Source organism: Hemiscyllium ocellatum, chromosome 2 (assembly GCF_020745735.1).
Source record: "Hemiscyllium ocellatum isolate sHemOce1 chromosome 2, sHemOce1.pat.X.cur, whole genome shotgun sequence".
Classification (NCBI taxonomy): Eukaryota; Metazoa; Chordata; class Chondrichthyes; order Orectolobiformes; family Hemiscylliidae; genus Hemiscyllium; species Hemiscyllium ocellatum.
In genome coordinates this window covers 6,514,591-6,538,020 of record NC_083402.1, presented here as the reverse complement: position 1 = coordinate 6,538,020, position 23,430 = coordinate 6,514,591, and the positions used below count along the sequence as shown (strand labels likewise).

At 46.9% G+C, this 23,430-nt stretch overlaps 1 protein-coding gene across 2 annotated transcripts; it reads left to right on the top strand.

Annotated features, from left to right (window-relative positions):
- The first annotated feature begins 11,752 nt into the window (after positions 1–11,752).
- Positions 11,753–17,732, top strand: LOC132826464 (C-C motif chemokine 19-like). Of its 2 annotated transcripts, none has more exons than XM_060842417.1 (4): positions 11,753–11,910; positions 14,385–14,511; positions 16,123–16,218; positions 16,701–17,732. In XM_060842417.1, the coding sequence occupies exons 1-4, from the start codon at positions 11,850–11,852 to the stop codon at positions 16,705–16,707; spliced, it is 291 nt and encodes a 96-aa protein (XP_060698400.1). In that variant the 5' UTR covers positions 11,753–11,849; the 3' UTR covers positions 16,708–17,732. The 2 variants fall into 2 exon arrangements, with proteins under 2 accessions (XP_060698400.1, XP_060698408.1); XM_060842425.1 differs by having other exon boundaries at positions 16,123–16,240.
- The last annotated feature ends 5,698 nt before the right edge of the window (positions 17,733–23,430 follow it).

Sequence of the window (23,430 nt, the reverse complement as noted above, 5' to 3'; positions counted from 1 at the left end):
GAGGTTGGATTGGTGCTGCCTTTTGTGTACAGGACTTACCCGGGCAAGTATCCACACTATCGGGTAGATACCAGTGTTGTAACTGGACTGGAACAGCTTGGCTAGGGGAGCACATGTCTTCAGTACTATTGAAGGAATGTTGTCAGGGCCAGAGCCTTTGCAGGATCCAGTGTCTCTAACCATTTCTTGATTTCATGTGGAGTGAATCGAATTGGCTGGATACTGGTATCTGTGATAGTGGGGACCACTGGAGGAGACCGAGCTGTATCATCCATTCAGCACTTCTGGCTGAAGATTGCTGCAATACCTTCAGCCTTATCTTTTGCCCTGATGTACTGGGCTCTTCCATCATTGAGAGTGAGGATATTTGTGGAGCTCCACCTTTACTGAGTTGTTTAAGTGACCAGCACCATTCACAACTGGATGTGGCAGGACTGCGGAGCTTAGATCTGATCTGTTGGTTGTGGGATAACTTAGCTCTGTTTATCGCTTGCTGCTTATGCTGTTTGGCATGCAAGTAATCTTTTTTGGTGGCTTCACCAGGTTGACGCCTCATCTTCAGGTCTGCCTGGTGCTGCTCCTGGTATGCCCTCTTGCATTCTCCATTGAACCAGGGTTGATCCCCTGGCTTGGTCGTAATATTTGAGGTTACAGATCATGTTGGAGTACAGTTCCCATGCTGTTGATGGCTCACAGCACCTCATCGATGTCTTGTCTTGAGTTGCTACGTCTATACAAAGTCTGCCCCATTTAGCACGGTAATGGTGCCACACAAGGGTGGGTATTCTCAACATGAAGGCGGGACTTTGTCTCCACAGTGGTCACTCTCACTGATACTGTCATGGACAGGTACATCTGCAGCTGGCAGATTGATGAGAATGAGTATGTTTCTCCCTCTAGTCGGTTCCCTCACCTGCCGCAAACTCAGTCTAGCAGCTATGTCCTTTAGGACCCGACCAGCTCCAACACTGGTACTGCTGCTGAGTCATCTTTGGATCTGAACGAAGGAACTGAGGGTATTGTTGCTAAGTTTTCAAATGATACGAGGATAGGTGGGGGGACAGGTAGTTTGAGGTAGCTGGGAGGTTGCAGCAGGACTAGGTTAGGCTCTGAGAGTGGGCACAGAAAAGGCAAATGGAATACATTGTGGGAAAGTGTAAGGTTGTACACTTTAGGAGGAAGAATAGAGTTGTAGACTTTGTTCTAAATGGGGAAAGGCTTCAGAAATCTAAAGCACAAATAGTCTTAGGAGTCCTGTTCAGGGTTTTCTTAAGGTAAACGTGCAGTTAGGAATGTTAGAGTTTCATTTCAAGAAAGCTAAAATACAAGAGCAGAGATGTACTGCTGAGGCTGTATAAGGCTCTGGTCAAATTGCATTTGGCATATTGTGAGCAGTTTTGAGCCCCATATCTATGGAAGGATGTGCTGGCCTTGGAGGGAGTCCAGAGGAGGTTTACAAGAATGATCCCTGGGTTGACAGGCTTGTCAGATGATGAGCAGTTGAGCACTCTCTGTCTGGACTTGACGGCATTTAGAAGGATGACCGGAATTTGATTGAAATTTATAGAATACTGAGAGGCCTGGAGAGAGAGAACAGGGAGAAGATGTTTCTACCTGTAGGAGAGACTGGGACCTGAGGGAACAGCCTCAGAGTGAAGGTAAAACCCTTTAGAACTGAAATGAGAGGAATTTCTTCAGCAGGTAGTGGTGAATTTGTGGAACTCATTGCCACAGAGGGCATGGAGGTCAAATCATTGAGTGCATTTAAGACAGATATAGATAGGTCCTTCATTAGTAAAGAGATCAAGGGTGGGGAGAAGGCAGGTGAATGGTGGAACAAACTCGACAGGCCAAATGGCCTAGTTCTGCTCCTATATCTATGGTCTTATGAACATTGAAATCCCCCCTCCCAGAGCATATTCTGTGCTCTTGACACCCTCAGCGCTCCCTTTAAGTGTTGTTCAGCATGGAGGAGCACAGATTCATCAGCCGAGAGAGGACGGTACATAGGAATCAGCAGGAGGTTTCCTTGCCCATGTTTAACCCAAAGCCATGAGAGTTAATGTTGGAGACTACCAGGGCAGCTGCATGTCAACTGTGTATGGCAATATGGAATATTGCAGCATTAAATGGGGTTGTTTTAACAATTGTGTCTATCCTGCGATGCTCACCAAATTCCTTGGTTCATTGTTGTTTATTCACAGTTAAATATTTATCCAATTCCTCTCTTAGATGCATCACTCAATCAGGCTGTCATCTACTTTCTAACCACTTGTTGGTTTTATATTTCCCGATATCAATATGCATGAGTGTGATTGTGAAACAGGGGCTTTCCTGCAAAATCCTTTATCCCTCCTTCCAGTCAACAGCACAGAAACGAAACTGAACCCAGCACAGATCCTGATCACAGCGACATATGGAACTGAGATTTCCAGGAGTGGGGGCAAAGCGGGTGTGTCACTGCCTATCCCCCCAGAAGGACACTCAGTTCCGAAGCAATATTTTAGGGCCCGCAGCATCAGCAGCAGCAGCAGCCACACCACATCCACTATGATAGTGAGCTTTGGAGGAGCACAGATTGGAAACAGCTGAGGCTGTTCAGCCCCATTCTCGAGTGCAAGCCCCGAGTTCGGAGCTGACTGGTACCTGGACTGCAAGCATCACCATGGCAATAACAAAGGAATGGGGCTGGGGGAAAGAGCCCCCCGCCCCCATTGAACATAAAACCCAGGAATGGGGGCAGGCCATTCAGCCCCTCTAGTCTGCTTCACCATCCTACACAGTCATGGCTGACCTCATCTCACTGTCCTTTATCCCGAAATAAAATACTTGTTGAAATGTAGCCACTGTTCTGATGTGAAAGCCTATTTGGACCCAGCAAGCTCCCACAAGTAGCAATATTATCCTGAGCAGAAGGTCTGTCTCCATTGATTCAGGGATGGATTGTCATCAGAATTACAGAGCAAACACTCCGATCTACTTTAATATATTGTGGTGCAGCTGTAACCAGCTTCCTTTCTGCAAATCTCTGTAGAGTTACGAGATGCTTTATCCCGTCTCCTGGTTATTCCTCATCTCAGGACTTCTAAAACAAACTGCAAACTGAACTCACTGTGATTTTAACTTCAGAAGAACTCGGAGGTGCCTGAGCACCCTGCCCAGCTTCACGCTCTGGTGTGTACCACACTGATTGACTGACTTCCAAGAATATTTTGCCTTTCCTCTGCATGTCTTTAAAACCTTGACATGAAACAAGAGTAAAACTGATTCTCTCACTTTTATAATGCACCTGACCGTTCACCTCAAGCTTTTACAGTTACGTTGAAATGCATTGCACAAAGCCATCTTCCAAATCTCTCAGCACCACATTTCCCAGCTCAGAAATGAAACTCCACAAAAGACTAATCGTGGTTTCCCCTTCCAAAACACAAAAACATGCAAAACAATTTCAAACTTTTTATTAATTCATTCAGGAGATGTCGAGCCCAGCATTTATTGCCCATTCTGATTGCCCAGAGGGCAGTTAGGCAACAACTACATTGCTGTGGGTCTGGAGTCACTTCAACTTAAATTTATGCATTGCTGGTAACACTTACTCCATCTGTCCCTGTCCTGGGAGTGTCTCATCGGGGGCTTTACTCTGTATCTAACCCTGTGCTGTCCCTGTCCTGGGTGTGCTTGATGGGGGGACAGTGTAGAGGGAGATTAACTCTGTATCTAAACCCGTGCTGTCCCTGTCTTGGGAGTGTTTGATGGGGGCAGTGTAAAGGGAGTTTTACTCTATATCTAATCCTGTGCTCTCCCTGTCTTAGAAGTGTTTGATGGGTGAAATACCTCCAGAGGCCAGTATCCCATCATGAAGAAGCCTTTTATTTACACATGGAAATCCCTTGACACTGAGTCAGCTCCCTCAGAGCCAGCTCTCAGAGTGAGCAGGATGTTTGACCCTCCTGTGTGTATCTGTCAGCCAGGGCTCCCTGATTGGACCAGTTTAACAGCCCCAATCAGGGAACTCAGATTCTATGACATCAACCAACTGACCTTGTCACAATCACTACAATGGGGAGTGTAGAGGAAGTTCTACTCTGTATCTAAGCCTGGGCTGTCCCTATCCCAGGAGTGTTTGATGGGGTCAGTGTAGAGGCAGCTTTACTCTGTATACAACCCCATGCTGTCCCTGTCCTTAGATCTGATGTGAGTAATGAGTCTGTAAAACAATTAAAGGAACTTGGAGAACCACTGGGCTGATTGACAGCTGAAGCTCTTTACAGCCCTTAATGTGTTTATAATACAATAAATTCAAATTCAAGACAAACATTTTCCAGTAAAGAATGCTTTAGATGGACTTTGCTTCCCAATATATTCCAGCTGGAATTAGAGATAATTTAAATAAAGAGCTGAAGGAAGTCATGGTTCCCAATCCCTAGCCAGGATTTATTCTTCTGAAAAGTATGGTTCTGTTAGTATTTCTCACCCTTCATTTGGATTTGTGCAGAATATCACTTGAGGATCTGCTAAAAGTGACCGAGGCTTTCATGGCTATTGCTGACAAAGGAAGTTACACTGGTGGATACAAATTCAATTGCAGCTTTTGGAAGTGCTAGATGGAGAAACAATCGCAATGATAATGGAAAGAGCAGAGGGAGTGGGTCTAATTAGATTACTCTACAATGGAGCCATACGGACATAGAGTCATAGAGATGTACAGCATGGAAACAGACCCTTCGGTCCAATGTGTCCATGCTGATTAGATATCCCAGCCCATTCTAGTCCCACCTGCCAGCACCCGGCCCATATCCCTCCAAACCCTTCCTATTAATATACCCATCCAGATGTGTTTTAAATGCTACAATTATACCAGCCTCTGCCACTTCTTCTGGCAGCTCATCCCATACACATACCACCTGAAACCTATGCCCTCTAGTTCTGGACTCCCCCACTCCAGGGAAGAAACTTTGTCTATTTATCCTATCCATGCCCCTCATGATTGTATAAACCTTGATAAGGTCACCCATCAGCCTCCAACGCTCCAGGGGAAACTGCCCCAACGTATTCAACCTCTCCCTATAGCTCAAATCCTCCGACCCTGGCAACATCCTTATAAATCTTTTCTGAACCTTTTCAAGTTTTGCAACATCCTTCCAACAGGGGGGAGACCAGAATTGCATGCAATATTCCAATGTCCTGTACAGCCACAACATGACCTCTCAACTCCAATACTCAATACTCTGACCAATAAAGGAAAGTATACCAAATGTCTTCTTCACTATCCTATCTACCTGTGACTCTACTTTCAAGGAGCTATGAAGCTGCATTCCAAGGACCTTACTGTTAAGTGTATAAATGTCTAGATTAGAGTGGTGCTGGAAAAGCACAGCAGGTCAGGCAGCATCCGAGGAGCAGGAAATTTGATGTTTTGGGTAAAAGCCCTTCATCAGGAATAGAGGCAGGATGCCTGCAGGGTGGAGAGATAAATGAGAGAGGGGTGGGGGTTGATTAAGTGTATAAGTCCTGCTAAGATTTGCTTTCTCAAAACGCAACACCTCTCATTTACCTAAATTAAACTCCATCTGCCACTCCTCAGCCCATTGGCCCATCTGGTCCAGATCCTGTTGTAATCTGAGGTAACCTTCTTCACTGTCCACTACACCTCCAATTTTGGTGTCATCTGCAAACTTACTAACCATACCCTCTATGTGTTCACATCCAAATCATTTATATAAATGATGAAAAGCAGTGGGCCCAGCACCAGTCCTTGTGGCACTCCACTGGTCACAGGCCTCCAGTCTGAAAAACAACCAACCACCACCGCCCTCTGTCTTCTACCTTTGAGCCAGTTCTGTATCCAAATGGCTAGTTCTCCTTGGATTCCAAGATATCTAACTTTGCTAACCAGTCTTCCATGGGGAACCTTGTTGAACGCCTCACTGAAGTCCATGTAGATCATGTCCACCACTCTGTCCTCATCAATCCTCTTTGTTACTTCTTCAAAAAACTCAATCAAGTTTGTGAGACATGATTTCCCAAGCACAAAGCCATTTGGCTATCCCTAATCAGCCCTTGCCTTTCCAAATACATGTACATCCTGTCCCTCAGGATTCCCTCCAACAACCTGCCCATCACTGAGATCAAGGTCACTGGTCTATAGTTCCCTGGCTTGTCCTTACCACCCTTGTTAAACAGTGGCACCACGTTTGCCAACCTCTAGTCTTCTGGCACCTCACCTGTGACTATTGATGATACAAATATCTCAGCAAGAGGCCCAGCGATCGCTTCCCTAGCTTCCCACAGAGTTCTAGACTATACCTGATCAGATCCTGGGGATTTACCCACCTTTACGCATTTCACGACATTCAACACTTTCTCTCTGTAATATGGACATTTTTCAAACTAATCTATGATCTTATAGAGGCTTCCAAGAATTTGAAAATTCAATTTGTTGGAAATCAAAGATTACAATCTGTTCCTTCCCTCCCCTTGTGTTACTATTAGGAAATTGAGAACTGCAGATGCTGGAAAGTCAGAGTCGAAAAGTGTGATGCTGGAAAAGCATAACTGGTCAGGCAGCATCTGAGGAGCAGGAGAATCAACATTTCAGGCACAAGACCTTCATCAGGAATGTGTTACCATTAATTTACCCACATTCATGTCATACTCTGGGCCTGCCTTCATTACAACGTTATGCATTATCGTCAACTAATTTATATTGAAGTGTACTTGCCTCATGTTCAATGTCAACTCTCCAAATGTCTCTAAAATCTACCCAATTAGCTACAACCTTTGAGAATATTGTGTTTTCATTCTTTAAAGGATTCCATATTGATTTTATCCTGTAGTGTTTGAGGGCTGGGCAGCATTCTTCACTCATTGCTCAGTGATTGCGTTTTCTCTCATCTCTGAGTCAAAGGTTTAATTCACTGCCCAGGGACCTGAATATGGATCCAAGCTGACATCCCTGGTGCAGTGCTGAGAGAGTGCCGCACTGTCGAAGAGTCAGTGCTGAGGGAGTGCTGCACTGTCAGAGGGTCAGTACTGAGGGAGTGCCACACTGTCGGAGGGTCAGTGCTGAGGGAATGCCACACTGTCAAAGGGTCAGTACTGAGGGAGTGCTGCACTGTCAGAGGGTCAGTACTAAGGGAGTGCCTCACTGTCAGAGGGTCAGTACTAAGGGAGTGCCTCACTGTCAGAGGGTCAGTACTGAGGGAGTGCCGCACTGTCGGAGGGTCAGTGCTGAGGGAGTGCTGCACTGTCAGAGGGTCAGTACTGAGGGAGTGCCGCACTGTCAGAGGGTCAGTACTGAGGGAGTGCCGCACTGTCGGAGGGTCAGTGCTGAGGGAGTGCTGCACTGTCAGAGGGTCAGTACTGAGGGAGTGCCGCACTGTCAGAGGGTCAGTGCTGAGGGAATGCTGCACTCTCAGAGGGTCAGTACTGAGGGAGTGCCGCACTGTTAGAGGGTCAATACTGAGGGAGTGCCGCATTGTCAGAGGGTCAGTACCAAGGGAGTGCTGCACTGTCGGAGGATCAGAACTGAGGAAGTGCTGCACTGTCGGAACATGAGTACCAAGGGAGTGCTGCACTGTCAGAGGGTCAGTGCTGAAGGAGTGCCACACTGTCGGAGGTTCAGTACTGAGGGAGTGCCGCAATGTCATAGGGTCAGTATTGAGAGAGTGCCACACTGTCAAAGGGTCAGTGCTGAGAGAGCACTGCACTGTCAGTGGTGTTGCACTGTGGGTAATGGACTGGTTTGTGATACAGTGACACCAACAACATGGGTTCAATCCCTGCGCCAGCTGAGTTTACCACAAAGGCCCCATGTTCTCAATCTTGTCCCATACCCTGAGGTATCGAATGAGGAAGTAGCCGCATAGGATTATTGAGCAAGTGCTCCACTCCTGAAGGGTCAGTACTGCGGTAGTGCTGCACTGTCTTTCAGAGCAGATTAAACCAAGACCAGCCTGCCCTCTCAGATGGATTTGAAAGCTCCCACAGTCAATAGTTCAAAGAGCTGAAGAGTTCTCCCAAGTACCTTGACCAGTATCTATTCCTAAACAAACATCACTAACATCAATTTCTCTGCTTATTAAAACAATGCTGCTGTGGAAACTTGCTGTGCATAAAGTGGCTGCCATGATTCCTAGCTCACAACAATGATGACACTTCGAAGCCCGGTATTTTGTCACAGTACCAGCTGGTGAGTTCTCTGTCGAATTTAGTCATTGTCTCCTCCAGAGGACTGGGGAGGGAGCAGGGATATGGCATTGGGTTAGAGCATTAGCCATGGTCTGGTCAGAGGGAATGGGGTATGGGGTGTTGGAGAAGTGGACTTTGGGAGATGTGGGGAGTGCGGTATGGGGGATTTGGTGCCTGGAGGATTTGGCGTTAATGGTATGAATGGCAGAGCAAGTTAGATGGGCTAAATGGCCTACTCTTGCTCCCATTTTCCTCAAAAGTAGGTTCCTCTATTCTGGCGATGTGGTGTGAATTGTCATCACGACTGGAACTTGTTTCTTGTAAAAACACGGGGTGCATCTTGTACAGGGAGAGAGAGTTGCAGTGCTCTGTGCCCAGGCAGCAGAAGGCCTGGTTGCAGATGGTGGAGTGATTAAAATCGAGATTACTCAGGAGGCTGGAATCAGAGGAGTGCAGAGATCTCGGGATTGTGGGTCTGCAGGAGGTCACAGTAATAGAGTAGGTAAAGGCCAGCGAGGAATTCAGAAGTAAAAATAAGAATTTAAAATCAGTATACCATTCCCACCTTATTTTTTTCAAGCTTGCAAGTAAAGCTAGCAAGTTAAAACAAATCCGAGTTCATTGACTCTGTGCTGCCAATCCCTCCAAACACAATGTCTGCATAGTGTTCAAAAGGGCCTCTTGTTAATGATTGACGGGCACCTGTTTGCTAATTGTGTTAAAACTTGGCTGCCCGCTATCTAAACTAGGTATAAACAAGGACTGCAGATGCTGGAAACCAGATTCTAGATTAGAGTGGTGCTGGAAAAGCACAGCAGTTCAGGCAGCATCCGAGGAGCAGGAAAATCGACGTTTCAGGCAAAAGCCCTTCCTGATGAAGGGCTTTTGCCTGAAACGTCGATTTTCCTATTCCTCGGATGCTGCCTGAACCGCTGTGCTTTTCCAGCACCACTCTAATCTAGAATCCGCTATCTAAACTAAATGTGTCTCACTGGAACTCAGCCTGATCAGGGGTTTAGTAAACAAAATAAAATCGGCAGCATAAAGACCAGAAGACCAAAGGTTACATTGCAGTGGGCGGGGAATGGGGAAAGTCGGTTCAGGTCAGTGCAGTTTAGGGGGATATAAGTTAAGACGTACAGGGAAGATGAGATAGAGCGGATGGGTTATGGGGATAGAGAGATGTGAGATATGAGAGAGTCTGGCCAAGGGGAATGGGTTATAGGGTGGGTGTTGCAGTTTTGGGGAGCATTGTATAGGAGAAGTATGGTGTAGTATATCAGTGAAATGGCCGTGGGGGATTTGGGGTTAGTGATAGGGGGGAGTTGTTGGGGTTGCTTTGGGGTTTGAGGTTAATGATATGGGGAATTTAGAGTATCAGGTTAATGATGTGAGGGAATTGGTGTACCTGGTTTGTAAGAATTAGAGTTTCGAGGTTTAGAGAATTAGGGAGTTAGGGATAGGGTACGGGACAAGTGCAGTGTAGTGGACAGGTCACCAGACCCGAAACGTTAACTCTGATTTCCCTTCACAGATGCTGCCAGCCCTGCTGAGCTTTTCCAGCAGCTTCTGCTTTTGTTGCAGCGTAGTGTGTCGTGGAAGTTGGGTGTAGGAGAATTGAGGTGTGGGATATGGGGGATTTGGGATGAGTGATACAGGGAATTAATGGAGTGTGTCACACAGTCGGATCACACAAGCAGAAAGGAGATAAAGACTGGGGCAATCTGTTCTTGTGATGATAGACAAGGACCTCCAGTTTTGTTTTTATGGAATGAGAGTCAAATAGATAATTTAAGCCCAAGAGGAAGGCCCTAGGTTTAACCTCTCTGCAAAAAGGCAGCCCCTCTGACAGTACAGTCCTCCCCCAGGGCTGCAATGAAGTGGCAGTCTCAACCCTGCCATTTGGGAAAGATCAGCTGTTCCTTTAAGAAAGAAATTCCCCCCAAGGTCAGCAAAATTAATAACAACAGAAAGGAGCGCTGTGCCTTAAAGGGGTACCGTCTTTCCATCAGAATGAGTGGCTGGAGGGGGTATCAGCTCGTGGAGGAGGTAGAGAAGTTCTCCAGCATCTCTCACTCACCCCGCTCCCCGGGTGACCCTGAAACTCTCCACCAGGTGGTGTAGCTCTTGATCAAAGCTGGGAAGAACGGCAGCCAAGTTTGAAAATAATTAGGTAATTTAATGAGTGGCTGTGCACAGTCATTCGGTCCATCATGTGCATGCTGGTTCAGTGAGTCCCATTCCCCACGGCCCTGCAAAATGGCTATATTCAGGGAATTTCCGAACACCCTTTGGAGCGCTCAATTGAACCTGCCTCCTCCTCCCTCTGGGGAGCAGTGTATTCCAGCTCCCAACCACTCTTTCAGCAATCACTTTAAATCAACTCTTCCAGGGTAATTAGGAACGTGCAATAACTCCAGATCGCAACACCCACATCCTGTGAACAAGTAAAACGGCATCTGGTTCTCGATTCTCCCACCAATGCAACAAGTCTTTCCCTCTCTAACCTGTCTGGACCTCTTTTGGTTTTGAAAACCTCAAACAAATCTCCTCTCAACCTTCTCTAACGAAAACAGTCTCAACTTCTTCAGTCTACACACTAATCACATTCCTCATTCATGGAAATATTTTTTTCCCCAAACCCTCCCTTTGTTCCTAAAATGAATCCAGCTGAGGTCTAACAAGTATCTTGGGAATGTTCCGTCACCTCCTTGTTCTTGTACTCTCGTCATTGGGTCTACTCCCTCATTAGAAAGAGAGAGATGGCTGGGGGTGGTTTAACTGGAGGGTCACCATGCCTCAGTGGGAGGGGAGGGATTGTTGAGAAAGAGGGTCCTTCATGATAATCCAAGCCAACTTAGGAATTGATCCCTGCATCGCCTCCTAGTCGTTCAGCCAACTGAGCTAATGTAGTGAGTGGCTGGCATCTGGATGCACTGCCCCCCGCAGGATAGAGGTAGCTGGTTCAAGCGAGCTCTTTGTAGGGAGTTAAGTGATTATCCGAAAATAAGCATTTTGCAGGGACAGGGAAGAAAAGGTGGGAGAGTTGGACTCATTCTTGAAGGAAAGCCAGCTTACGAATGACGGGCCAACTGGTGTCTTTCTGTAATTAATCAAAATCAGGCAACTGCTGTTTGTGGTAATGTCAGTGGGCTGGCCTCTCAGACGCCCCAAGGGAAGGCTCTATGAGCACGGGTTCAAATCCCACTGTGGTGGAATTTAAATTCAATTAATTAAAATCTTAAGATAAAAACTGCTGACCTTGTTAAATCCCTTTTAGCTCTTTATTGTCCTTCAGGGAAGAAATTCTGCCGTCCTTACCTGGTCTGGCTTATGTGTGACTCCAGACCCTCCAATGGTACTTCAGAAAGAGCTGCAAATGCTCAGGTGGTATCATCACATCTTACAAGTACACATCAAAACAAAATTCTTGTGCACCACAATTAGTTAAAAAGATAAAGAGGAAATGCTAATGTAGTCAGTCAACAGTTAACAATCATAGTGAAACTTTAGCAAGTTGTGTGTATATATAGAGGCAGCGTGCTCTCTAACAGTCAGATCACTTGTCCTCTGGTGGAAACGTGATTGCCTCACGAGTCAGGCACTCTCACCAGCAGCACCCACTCTCCTGTCTCTCATCATCAGCTCGACCTGGCATCATGAGTGTTCACATCAAGGTTGTTCTTCTGCTCAGTGCCATCGCTTGGCACACCTGTAAAGGTAAGACAGTTTACTGCTAGGGAGAATGGGGCACGTTGAGGGTGCTGGGTCAATCCATTGGCAGGGAGGTGCCACAGACAGACAAATGAATACCACTGCGCAGGAGTGATCCCACCTTCAATTCAGCTCTGGGTGGACTCTCTATTCAAATGCAATGTGGGGATACAACAAGGCGATTCTATCCCAGGCATCTGAGATATTATGGGCACTCTGTGATCAACCTTTCAAAGAAAGAGAGGAAAAGTTGCATTTGCATAGCACTTTTCACAGCCGTTGGATATCCCAAAGCATTCTGCAGTCGCTGATGTATTTTTGTTGTTGCTGTTGCAATGTAGGAAATGCAGCAACCAATTGATACACAGCAAGTTCCCATAGCCAGTGAAGTGATTTCTACTGGGGAGTTGTTGGTGGAATGTAAGTCTTGGATAGGACTCGTGGGGGAACGCACTCCCCCCACCCCCCACCCAACTCTTTTCCCAAAAGACTGGCAGCTGCATACCTGCCCTCGATCTACATGACTCCAGACCATCCAGTAGCAATTAGGGAAGAGCTACACTTACTCACATGGAGACATCTCACCCACATGAACACATCAAAGCAAAACTTCCAGTGCACCCTGATTAGATCACTTTGTTAAAGAGATCAAGAGGAAATTCTTCCGTAGTCAGTCAACAATTGATAACCTGAGAAAGTAGACAAATTTGGGCAGGTTTTTTCGGAAAGACAGCATCACTGACAGTGCTGCACTCCCTCAGTACCGCGGATGTCTGAACCCACAGCTCCCCAGGTAAGAGCAGTCACTGCTACAGACAATCCTCTTTCAGATTGTTTCTCCCTGGCAAATTTCCCACCAAATCACACAGTCCATTCGTCCGGGATGGGGAAGAGAGCTGCCCCACAGCAGTTGGGAGGGGAGTTGAGGATTTTGTAAGAAGCCATGTGGAGACTTGGTGTTTTGTACCAGCTGCCCAACACAGAGATAGTTCCAGTTCATCCTGTGACTGCCTAAACCCAGCACAATAGCAGCCAGGCCCCCACTTGCAAATCTACACCCTTCCCTTCTACCTGATCACACGATTCCCTCATCCTGTTCCTTCCAATAACACTGAACCCTGAGCCTCATAGTCCACTCGTTATTCAACCCTGGTGTTTACTTTTCACCCCTGTGCTTAGTGAGCATGTTGGCTATTCAACTATGCTGGCATCACAGTCAGCTCCAAGCTGCCCTTGGCCATGCTGTGTGCACAGTCCAGCTCAAAGGTGGCGCCCCAGGCTGACTCATTTTGTTTTAATCACAATTCCCTTGACCTGTGGACCCTGAAACGAACCGCAGGCAATCAGCAACCCCTCCACCCCCACCAACCACTAGCATACCCGAACCCCCACTCCACCCCCACTTCCCCACAGTCAAAAACCTGCAACTGCTCACCCAAGTGCAATTAGCTGAGGCTGGGTGTGGAACTGATTAAAACAGGACAGGTTTACCCTGCTTCACGTATTTGCACAAACGCAGGCAAATGTTTTCTCTTGCCTCGATGTATCCGCCCTGCAGCTGAATTAAGTCTTTTATTTTCATTCATTCCATGGGTATGTGTGTCAAGGCTGGTATTTATTATCCATCCTGTTCTGCCCTGCACATGCCATCTTCTTGATCTACTAGTTACAGGTGACACGGCAATTCTGGCCTCTCTGGTAGGCAGTGAAGGGATAATCGGGTTACTGTGAGACTGGAGCCACATAGAGACGGCAGTCAGTCCCAAATGAATGTGGTCAACTCCATATTGCATCGGTTTCCATCAAACCAATGGCACCCGTTCAAGGAAAAGTTGGACCAAGCCCCTAGGCGAAAGTGAGGACTGCAGATGCTGGAGGTTAGAGTCAAGGTTAGAGTGGTGCTGGAAAAGCACTGCAGGTCAGGCAGCATCCGAGGAGCAGGAAAATCGACGTTTTTCCTGATCCCGGATGCTGCCTGACCTGCTGTACTTTTCCAGCAGCACCCTAATCTGGACCAAGCCCTAATCAGTGTCTCGGGCCAGTCTGAGAGGGGTTAAAAATGCCAGCTTTGCCATTAATTTTCCAGATTCTGACACGCCTTTGCACATAGCTGATGTCACCTGGCAGTGAATGAATGGGCCGACCAGCCTCATTCTCTGCCATCATGTCACGGAGATGCCCCACAACTGGCTGAGGATGTGAGAGGAAAAGATCCAGGAATATCAGTCAATCTTACCCCAACTCTCTGGCCGGGGATCCCACAACCAGAATAGGCAGAATCATCACCAGGAGCAGGGCGGGGATACAGGGACAAATTGGACAACCAGAACTCACAAAAAGCTCCTCCTCCCTCACCATGGTGACTGGAGTCAAGGGGAGGGATGGGTGTGGGAATGCTGCTGTGTCTCAGCTCCCCACCTGATTTCGGTGATGGTGCGGCCGATGTTGTGTGTAATGAAGTGTCTCTGGGTTTCCGACAGGAGGCCGGGGGGACGACGGTGCGATTGACTGTTGTCTCGATGTCACTCGTGTAAAAATTCCCAGGGCCATTGTGAAAGCTTGCCAGATGCAGCACACTGCAATGGGATGCCGTATCTCGGCAGTGATGTAAGTAAGAAACTGTCAGCCCCACCACATCTCCCTACCCAGGGAACCACCTCCCAGACATCCCTCCACCCAGAGACCCCTCCAACCACAGACCCCTCCACCCACAGACCCCTCCACCCATAAACTCCCCTACCCAGAGACCCCTCCACCAATAGACCTCTCCATCCATAGACCCCCACCCAGACACCTCCACCCACAGACCTCTTCACCCACAGAACTCTCCACCCATAGACCCCTCCATCCATAGATACCCCACCAAGAGACCCCCTCCCACGCATCTCTTCACCCACAGACCCCTCCACGCAGAGTACCCTCCACACATAGACCCGTACCCAGAGACCACCACACAGTGACTTCTCTACCCAAAGACCCCCACCCACATATTGCTTCACCCACAGACTCCTCTATCCACAGATCCCCCCACCCATAGACCCCAACCCAGAGACCCCTCCACCCACAAACCCCTCTACCCACAGACCCTTCCATGCATAGACCCCTTTATCCATAGACCCCCACCCAGAGACCCATCTACCATAGACCCCTCCATCCATAGATTCCCCCACTTACAGACCTCTTCACCCACTGACCCTTCCACCCAAAGACCCTTTCATCCAGAGACCCCTCACCCAGAGAACCCCACCCATAGAGTCCCACACACACTCACCTCCCCACCCATAGATTCCCATCCAGAGACCCCTCCACCCAGAGACTCTTCCACCCAAAGACCCCTCACCCATAGACCCTCCCATAGGCCCCTCCATCCATAGACAATCCATTCTGAGACCCCTCCACTCATAGACCTCCCACCCAGAGACCCGCCACCTATAGACCCCACCCAGAGATACCCACTCAGAGACCCCTTCACCCATAGACTCCACCACCCAGGGAACTCCCACCAAGAGACACCCATCCATAGAGCCCTTCACTCAGAGACCCCCACCCACAAACCCCTCCACCCATAGTCCCCCACCCAGAGACCACCACTCAGAGAACCACCTAGAGACCCCTCCACCCATAGACACCCTCACCCAGAGACCCCTCCACCCATTGAGCCCCCATGCAGAGACCCCTCCACCAATAAACAAGCCCATCCAGAGACACCCATCCACAGACCCTCATGGACTCTCTACCCAGATACCCCCATCCACAAACCCCTCCACCCATGGACCCCAGAGACCCCTCCACCCAGAGACACCCCACTCAGACTTCCCTCCACCCAGAGACCCTTACACCCAGAAACCTCCCATCCAGAGAGCCCCCATCCAGACCCCTCCACCTTGGCTTCTCCACCCAGAGACCCCTCTGCCCAGTATAAATGAATGGGCCAAATGGTCACTGGGATGCAGGAAGCATTTGGAGAATTAGGAGCCATGCTCTAATCCACATGTCCATCACCACATTGACTAGCTGGTGGTATAGGATTGCCCTGTATACATGAACTCTATCAACAGGGGAAAACACAAAGGAATAAGAATCCTTTCCTGGTGTGTATCTTGCCCCAACACCCCATGGGATTTTGGCACCACCCAATCTCCCCATTCCCCACCCTCCCATCTACCCCCTCCACCCTCCACAGCTCCCTGCTAATGTGACCTGGACCTTGTTTTGCAGATTCACCACAATGAAGAACAGGAAACTGTGCGCTCCACAGGGCCCCCGATGGGTCAACAGAATACTCAAGAAATGTGAAAGGCACAACACGTTGCTGTAAGGAGAAACTTCAATCACAGTGAGGAGTGACGGGGGCTTGGGGTGGGCTGTTTCCTGAATGCATGAGTATCTGGTTCAATGGCTAACAAACACTCTCCATAATGCTGCCTATCACCTGGAGGCTTTGGCTTAAAGATTATATTTTTAAAATGACTGCACCATCTGACATTAAATTGCATCTAACTCTGTGCTGTCCCTGTCCTGGGAGTGTTTGATGGGGACGGTGTAGAGGGAGCTTTATGCTGTATTGCATTCTGTGCTGCCTCTGTCCTGGGAGCGTTTGATGGGGGACAATGTAGAGGGAGTTTTCCTTTATATTTCACCCTGTGCTGTTCCTGTCCTGGGAGTGTTTGATGTAGAGACATGCATTAACATCAGATAACGTTAACTCTTTTGTGGCATGTAATTCTGTGTTGCAGTGAAGTCAACATAAAATGTTCTTTTTCCTAAGGCTTTCGCTATTCTTTGTTTCTCTGCAGTGTGTAATGATCTCAACGGCGGACAATCAAGGTCAAAGTGAAAGACTGTGGAAGTATTGCGACTCCTGGCCAGGATCCTCCATAGTCTGCAGCATCTTTCAGCTTTCTCCTGTTTTACTTAGTGACAGACTCTATCAGGCGATCCCAGATTAATGTGAAACTGTTTCCAAGTGGCAAACCTACCCCTGAGCCACTTGTAATTGTAGATTCAATCCTGTTGTCAGGGGATGTGCATCACCTCATCACTATTACATTCTGCAACACTCCTTTCATCCCGTTAGAGGTCACAGGAATCTAGCGCTGAAATCGTTGCCATTAAGAGACAGTGTGGATGGAATGTTACTTTCATTCTAACTCTTGTGTTCCTCTTTTGAAATTTCCACCTGTCACCCGTAATTTCTGAGTGTGAATGGCCATTTCATACTATATTCACTCAAAATGATGGTGACGTTGGCTGGGCCAGCATTTATTGCCTCATCCCTAATTGCTCCTTGAGACAGTGGGGGTGAGCTGAGCTGAACTCATCCCCAGTGTTGCACTGACTCATGGTGAAGTGAGCTGCTTCGAAAAGCAGCTGGTGGAGTCTGTGGCTCCCAATGGGACTGGGGTTGACAGAGTGACACTGAGATGATCCTTGGGTTACCATGTGCTTCAAAGAGTGCGGCATCTTTTCGCTGAGGACGTGCAATAAGAGGAAGTGTGAACCAATCTTGTTAAAAGACTCTAGCAATGAGGAAATCAGGATTCTATTCAGAGGGGCAGGAGGTGGAATCCCTACAAAAGTGTGTGGGGATAGCAAGCAGGACCCCTCCAATTCCATGGTATCAATGTGGATTTCACCAGTTTCCCCACTTCCCCTCCCCCCACTTCATCCTAGATCCAACCTTCCAACTCGGCAATGCCCTCGTGAACTGTCCTACCTGTCCATTGTCCTTCCCATTCATCCCCTCTACCCTCCTCTCTGGCCTATCACCTTCATCTACCTGTCGCATTCCCAGCTATCTTCCCCCCAGCCCCACCCCATCCCATTTATCTCTCAGCCCCCTTGGGCCACCCCCTCATTTCTGATGAAGGGCTTAAGCTGAAACATCGATTCTCCTGATCCTCGGATGATGCCTGACGAGCTGTGCTTTTCCAGCACCACATTTTTCGACTCTGATCTCCAAAGTCTGCAGTCCTCACTTTCTCCTCAGACTTAAAGCCTGGATGGCTTTGTTTGTAGAATATCAGACCTTTAAACAGAGGGTCCAGGGTTCAAGACCCTGCCCAGGCATTTGGTTTCCTAGCACCTTGGAGAAAAGTAGCTCACAGAAGCAGTGCACTTTCTCAGGGCAGTTAAGGTTGGGTAACCTTCATTAGAAACATTGACATTTGAGGAACACAATGGAAATGAAAGTTCAGGTCGGGTAGATATCATGTGGGATAAATAGTGTTTTCATATCCCAATGGTTTTCATTTATTAAGGTGCAATATTATGAGGTGATGCACAACCCCCTCAGTTAATTATCTGTAAACATCTTGCTTATTGAATAAATATCCTGATTCTTTAATGTTAAATTGTCGTGAATTATATCTATTTTCTTCAATCCTTTTGCTCTTTGATTGAAGGTAAGAACATAACAACAAATAAAAGTAAAATATGCAGATGTTGGAAACTTAAAACAATGGAAGTCATGGTGAAGTAACCAGGTGAAGAGATTACACAGAGATTTGTTTTTTCATTGGGATATGGACATCTCTGCCATAGCCAGCATTTATTGCCTGTCAATAACTGCCCTTTAACTGATCAGCCACTCAGACATTTCGGAAGGCAGTTCAGAGTCAGTCACATCGCTATAGGTCTGGAGTCACATGTAGGCCAGCCCAGGTAAGGATGATAAGTCTCCCTTCCCTAAAGTGAACCAGATAGGTTTTTACACCAATTAATGGTAGGTTCATGATTGCTGTCATTGAGACTAATTTTCAATCCCAGATTTTATTCATTGAATTTAAATTATATCAGCTATCACTGTTTTATGAAAGGGAAATCATACCTGACACATTTACTTGAATTCTTTGAGGAGGTAACAAGCTGTGGATATAGTAGACTTGGATTGTCAGAAGATGTTCAATAAGGTGCCACACATTACGCAACTTTATAAGAACCCCTGGTGTTGGGGGCAGTATATTAACATGGATTGAGGATTGGCTTACTGATGGAAAGCAGAGAGTTGTAATAGGAATTATTTTCAGAATAGCTACCAGTAACTCATGGTGTGCTATAGCAATCAATGCTGGGGTCACAGTTATTTACAATATATATTAATGACTTGGATGAGGAAGACGAAAACTCAAAAATAGATGTGGGAGGGAAAGTGGTGAGGATGACAGACTCTGCAGAGGGATTAGATTAGATTCCCTACAGTGTGGAAACAGGCCCTTCAGCCCACATCGACCCTTCGAAGAGTAACCCACTCAGACCCATTTCCCTCTGACTATTGCACCTAGCACTACAGGCAATTTAGCATGACCAATTCACCTGACCTGCTCTTCTTTGGACGGTGGGAGGAAAGTGGAGTACCCAGAGGAATCCCACAGGGAGAATGCGCAAACTCCACACAGACAGTCTCCTAAGGCTGGAATTGAACCTGGGACCCTTGTGCAGTGAGGCAACAATGCTAACCACAGAGCCACCGTGCCACCCCAAGGCAGCTACTGTAATTATTGGAATTTCAAAGACCGAAAGGTGACCTTATTGAAACAATCAAGGTTTTAAGGAGCTTGACAGGGGAGATGTGGCAAGGTTGTTTCCCCCATTATGGGAGAGTCTAGCACCAGAGGCTGTAATCTCTTAATATGAAGTCAACTATTTAAGACAGAGCTGAGCAGGACTTTCCTCTCTCACAGGGGAGTGAAATGTGGAATTCTTTCCCACAGAGGGCTGCGAGGCTGGGTCATTCTGCATGTTCAAGGCTGTGATAGACAGGTTTTTAATCAGGAAGGGAATCAAGGGTTATGGGAGAAAGGCAGGGAAGTGGAGTTGAGGATGATCAGATCCGCCACGCTCTTGGTGAATGGTGGAGCAGACTTGAGGACCAAGTGGTTTAACTCTGCTCCAATGTCTTATTGTTTTACCTGAATGGCTTTCTCGAGCATTTCATGTTAGGAAAATAAGGAGGATAGCCTTAGATTACTAGAGAATATGGACAGGTTGGTCAAATGGGCTGATAATTGACAAATCGAATTCAATCTGGATAATGTGAGGGCAGAACAAACAAGGCAAGGGAATACATAATGACCGATAGGACACTGGGAAGCACCAAGGATTAGAGGGACCAGTGCATGTCCACCAGTCCCTTAAGCTCTCAGGACAGGTGGATAAAATGGCTAAAAAGGCATATGATATGCTGGCCTTCATTAACTGAGGTGTAAAGTTTGCAGGACAGTGTGATGCCAAAAGTGCAGGTTCAATTCCCATCACCAGTTTGAGGTTACCATAAAGGAATCTCCTTCTCAACCTCTTCCCTCACCTGAGATGTGGTGGTCCTCAGGTTAACTTACCACCAGTCACTTCTTCTCTGAGACAGCAGCACCTCTGGTCTGGTAAGACAATGGCAACACAACAAGAGTTTAAGAACAGGGACGTGATGCTGGAACTGTGTAAAACATTGACAAGGTCAAAGAGAGAGTATTTTCTAAATGGGGAGAAAATTCAGAAGTCTGAAGTGCAAAGAGACTTGTGCGTTCTAGTCCAGGATTCTCTCAAGGTCAACTTACAGGTTGAATAGTAGTTAGGTAGGGAAATGCAATGATGGCATTTACTTTGAAAGGACTTGAATATAAAAGTAACGATGTACTTCTGATGCTCGATAAGGCTCTGTTCAGACCACATTTAGAGTGTTTTGCATAGTCTTGGGCCCATTATCTCAGGAAGGATGTACTGGCCCTGGAGTGTGTTCAGAGGAAGTTCATGAGAATGGTCCCAGGAATGAAAAGCTTAACATATAAGGAACGTTTGAGAACTCTGGGTTTATACCCAATGGAGTTTAGAAGGATGAGGGGGGGATCTAATTGAAACATACAGAATACTGAATGGACATGACAGAGTGGATGTTAGGAAGATGTTTCCATTGGAAGGAAAGACCAGGACCTGAGGGCACAGCCTTAGAGTAAAGGGGAAGACCTTTCAGAATGAAGATAAGGAACAACATCTTCAGCCAGAGCGTGGGGAATCTATGGAATTCACTGCCACAGAAGGCTGTGGAGGCCAAGTCATTGAGTAAATTTAAGACGGAGATCGATAGGTTCTTGATTGATAGGAGATCAAGGGTTATGGGGAGATAGTGGGAGAATGGGGTTGAGAAACTTATCAGCCATGATTGAACGGCAGAGCAGACTCGATGGGCTGAATGGCCTAATTTCTGCTCCTGTGTCTGATGGTCTTAGGAATTGTGAGCAGAACTTGAATCCACATAATAGGAGGGATGTGATTGCACTGGAGAGGGATTAGTGCAGACTTACCAGGATGTTGTCTGGGCTGGAGGGGTTCAGTTATGAAAAGAGATTGGACAGATTGGAACAAAAAACAGAAATTGCTGGTGAAACTCCGCAGCCCTGGTAGCATCTGGGAGCAGAATTAACATTCCGGATCCAGTGATCCTTCTTCAGAACTGAACACACCATGATTGTTTTCCACAAAGTAGAGGAAACTGAAGGGGGAGCATGATTGAGATGTTAAAGTTATGAGGGGCATGGACAGGGTGGGCAAGAAGGAACTTTCCTCTTGATGGAGAGATCAATGAGCAGGAGGCATAGATTGAAGGGAAGGGTCAAGTGATGTGAGGAAAAACGCTTTCACCCAGACGGTGGTGGGAAACTGCCTGGAAGGGAGAGACAGAAAACCTCAACACTTTGAAGACGGATTCAGATGGGATCCCAAGGCATACAAGGATATGGGCCAAGTGCTGGACAATGGATTAAAATGGATGGTTGGTTGTTATTGACTAGTGCAGACTCAATGCATTGAAGAGCTTTTCTCATGCTGTAGATCTCCACAACACTTCGACAAGTAACCCGGGACCCCAGCATAATGTTCTAAGGAGGTGGGTTTGAATCTCATCATGGCATATGGTAACATTTGAATATAGTTAAAAAAAACTGGAAGAAAAAGGTAGTTTAATGGTGGCGATGTACTCCATCAATTGTTGTAAATGTTTATCTGCTTCACCAGGTCTTTAAGGAAGGAAACGGACCATAGTCCCTGGATCTGGCCTGTATGAGACTCCAAACACACAGTAACGTAGCTCACCCATAACTGCCCCCTGGGCAAAAATGCCGGCCAACCAGAGACATTGAATCCCATGAATTGATAATTTTTAAAAAGCAGAAACAAATGAACAGGAGAGAGAGAAGGATAGAATGGTTACAGAGTAAACCTCCCTCTACACTGTCCCCAGCAAACTTTGTCAGGACAGGGACACCATGGGGTTAGATACAGCATAAAGCTCTGTCTACGTTATCCCCCTGTCAAACACTCCCAGGACAGGGACACCACGAGCTTAGATACAGATTAAAACTCCCTTTACACTGTCCCTATCAAACACTCCCAGGACAGGGACAGCATAGGGTTAGATACGAGTAAAGCTTCCTCTACACTGTCCCCATCAAACACTCCCAGGACAAAGACAGCGCAGGGTTAGATACAGAGTAAAACTCTCTCCACACTGACCCTCTCAAACATTCCCAAGACAGGGAGAGCACAGGGTTAGATACAGAGTAAAGCTTCATCTACACTGTTCCCCATCAAGCAATCCCATGACAGGAACAGCACACACAGATAGATGCAGCGTAGTGCTCACTCTACAATACTGTTGATTCTAACTCCTTTCTCCCCAGGCACTCTGCGGCAGGAGGGAAATTGATTCATGCAAAGAGTTAATGAAGCAATCAGACACTTTGATTGAAGTGAGTGAAAGAGCACACAGTGTTCCTTGACACAGTGATCATCCTGAGGAAATTTGGTTGGTTTGTCTGTTCACAAAGACTGCTGGCAATTTGTTCATCACTCAAAGCATCCAAATGGCAAAAACAGAACTGGAGCACACTCTGTTTTTGTTTTTATTGGCAAGTTTCTTGAGGACTGAGAATCAAGTTTTGTTTTACTGGGATCCAGGTGCTGAGAAATAGAGCATACGTCAGCGAGGGTGGGCGAGGATTTGTTCTTGTTTGATCCTAATGGGAAGGATACTAAGGCAAAGGGGAAATTCACCAAGTTTGCTGCATTATGGGACAATCACGCCCTCCACTATGAACAATTAGCTCCTTTGTGCAATATGCAATCTGCTAATATACAGCCTTTTCAACACATCGCTGACAAAATATTGCAAAACATGGTTGTATAGTTTTGCAAAGGAGTTCCAACATTAACAACATCTTCAATTTGTATTGCATCTTTGTCAAGTTAAAAATGTCCCTGATAATTTCAAGGCATTGTTATCAGACAAAATGTGACCAGGAGTCACGTGCAGAAACACCACAGAATTGTTACAGTTATAGTAAGATGTCATTCGGCTAAGTCAGATTTCAGAAGGACATAAAAACAGAAAGTTTGATGAGTTTGGCAGCATCGATGGAGAGAGCGAATGAGCCCATTGTGACTCTCTTTTTGGAACTGAAGAGAACTCAGGAACATCTATGTTCTGTCCCCAAAAGAGACCCTGAGCTTCCAGTTACCTGCCACTTCAACACCCCA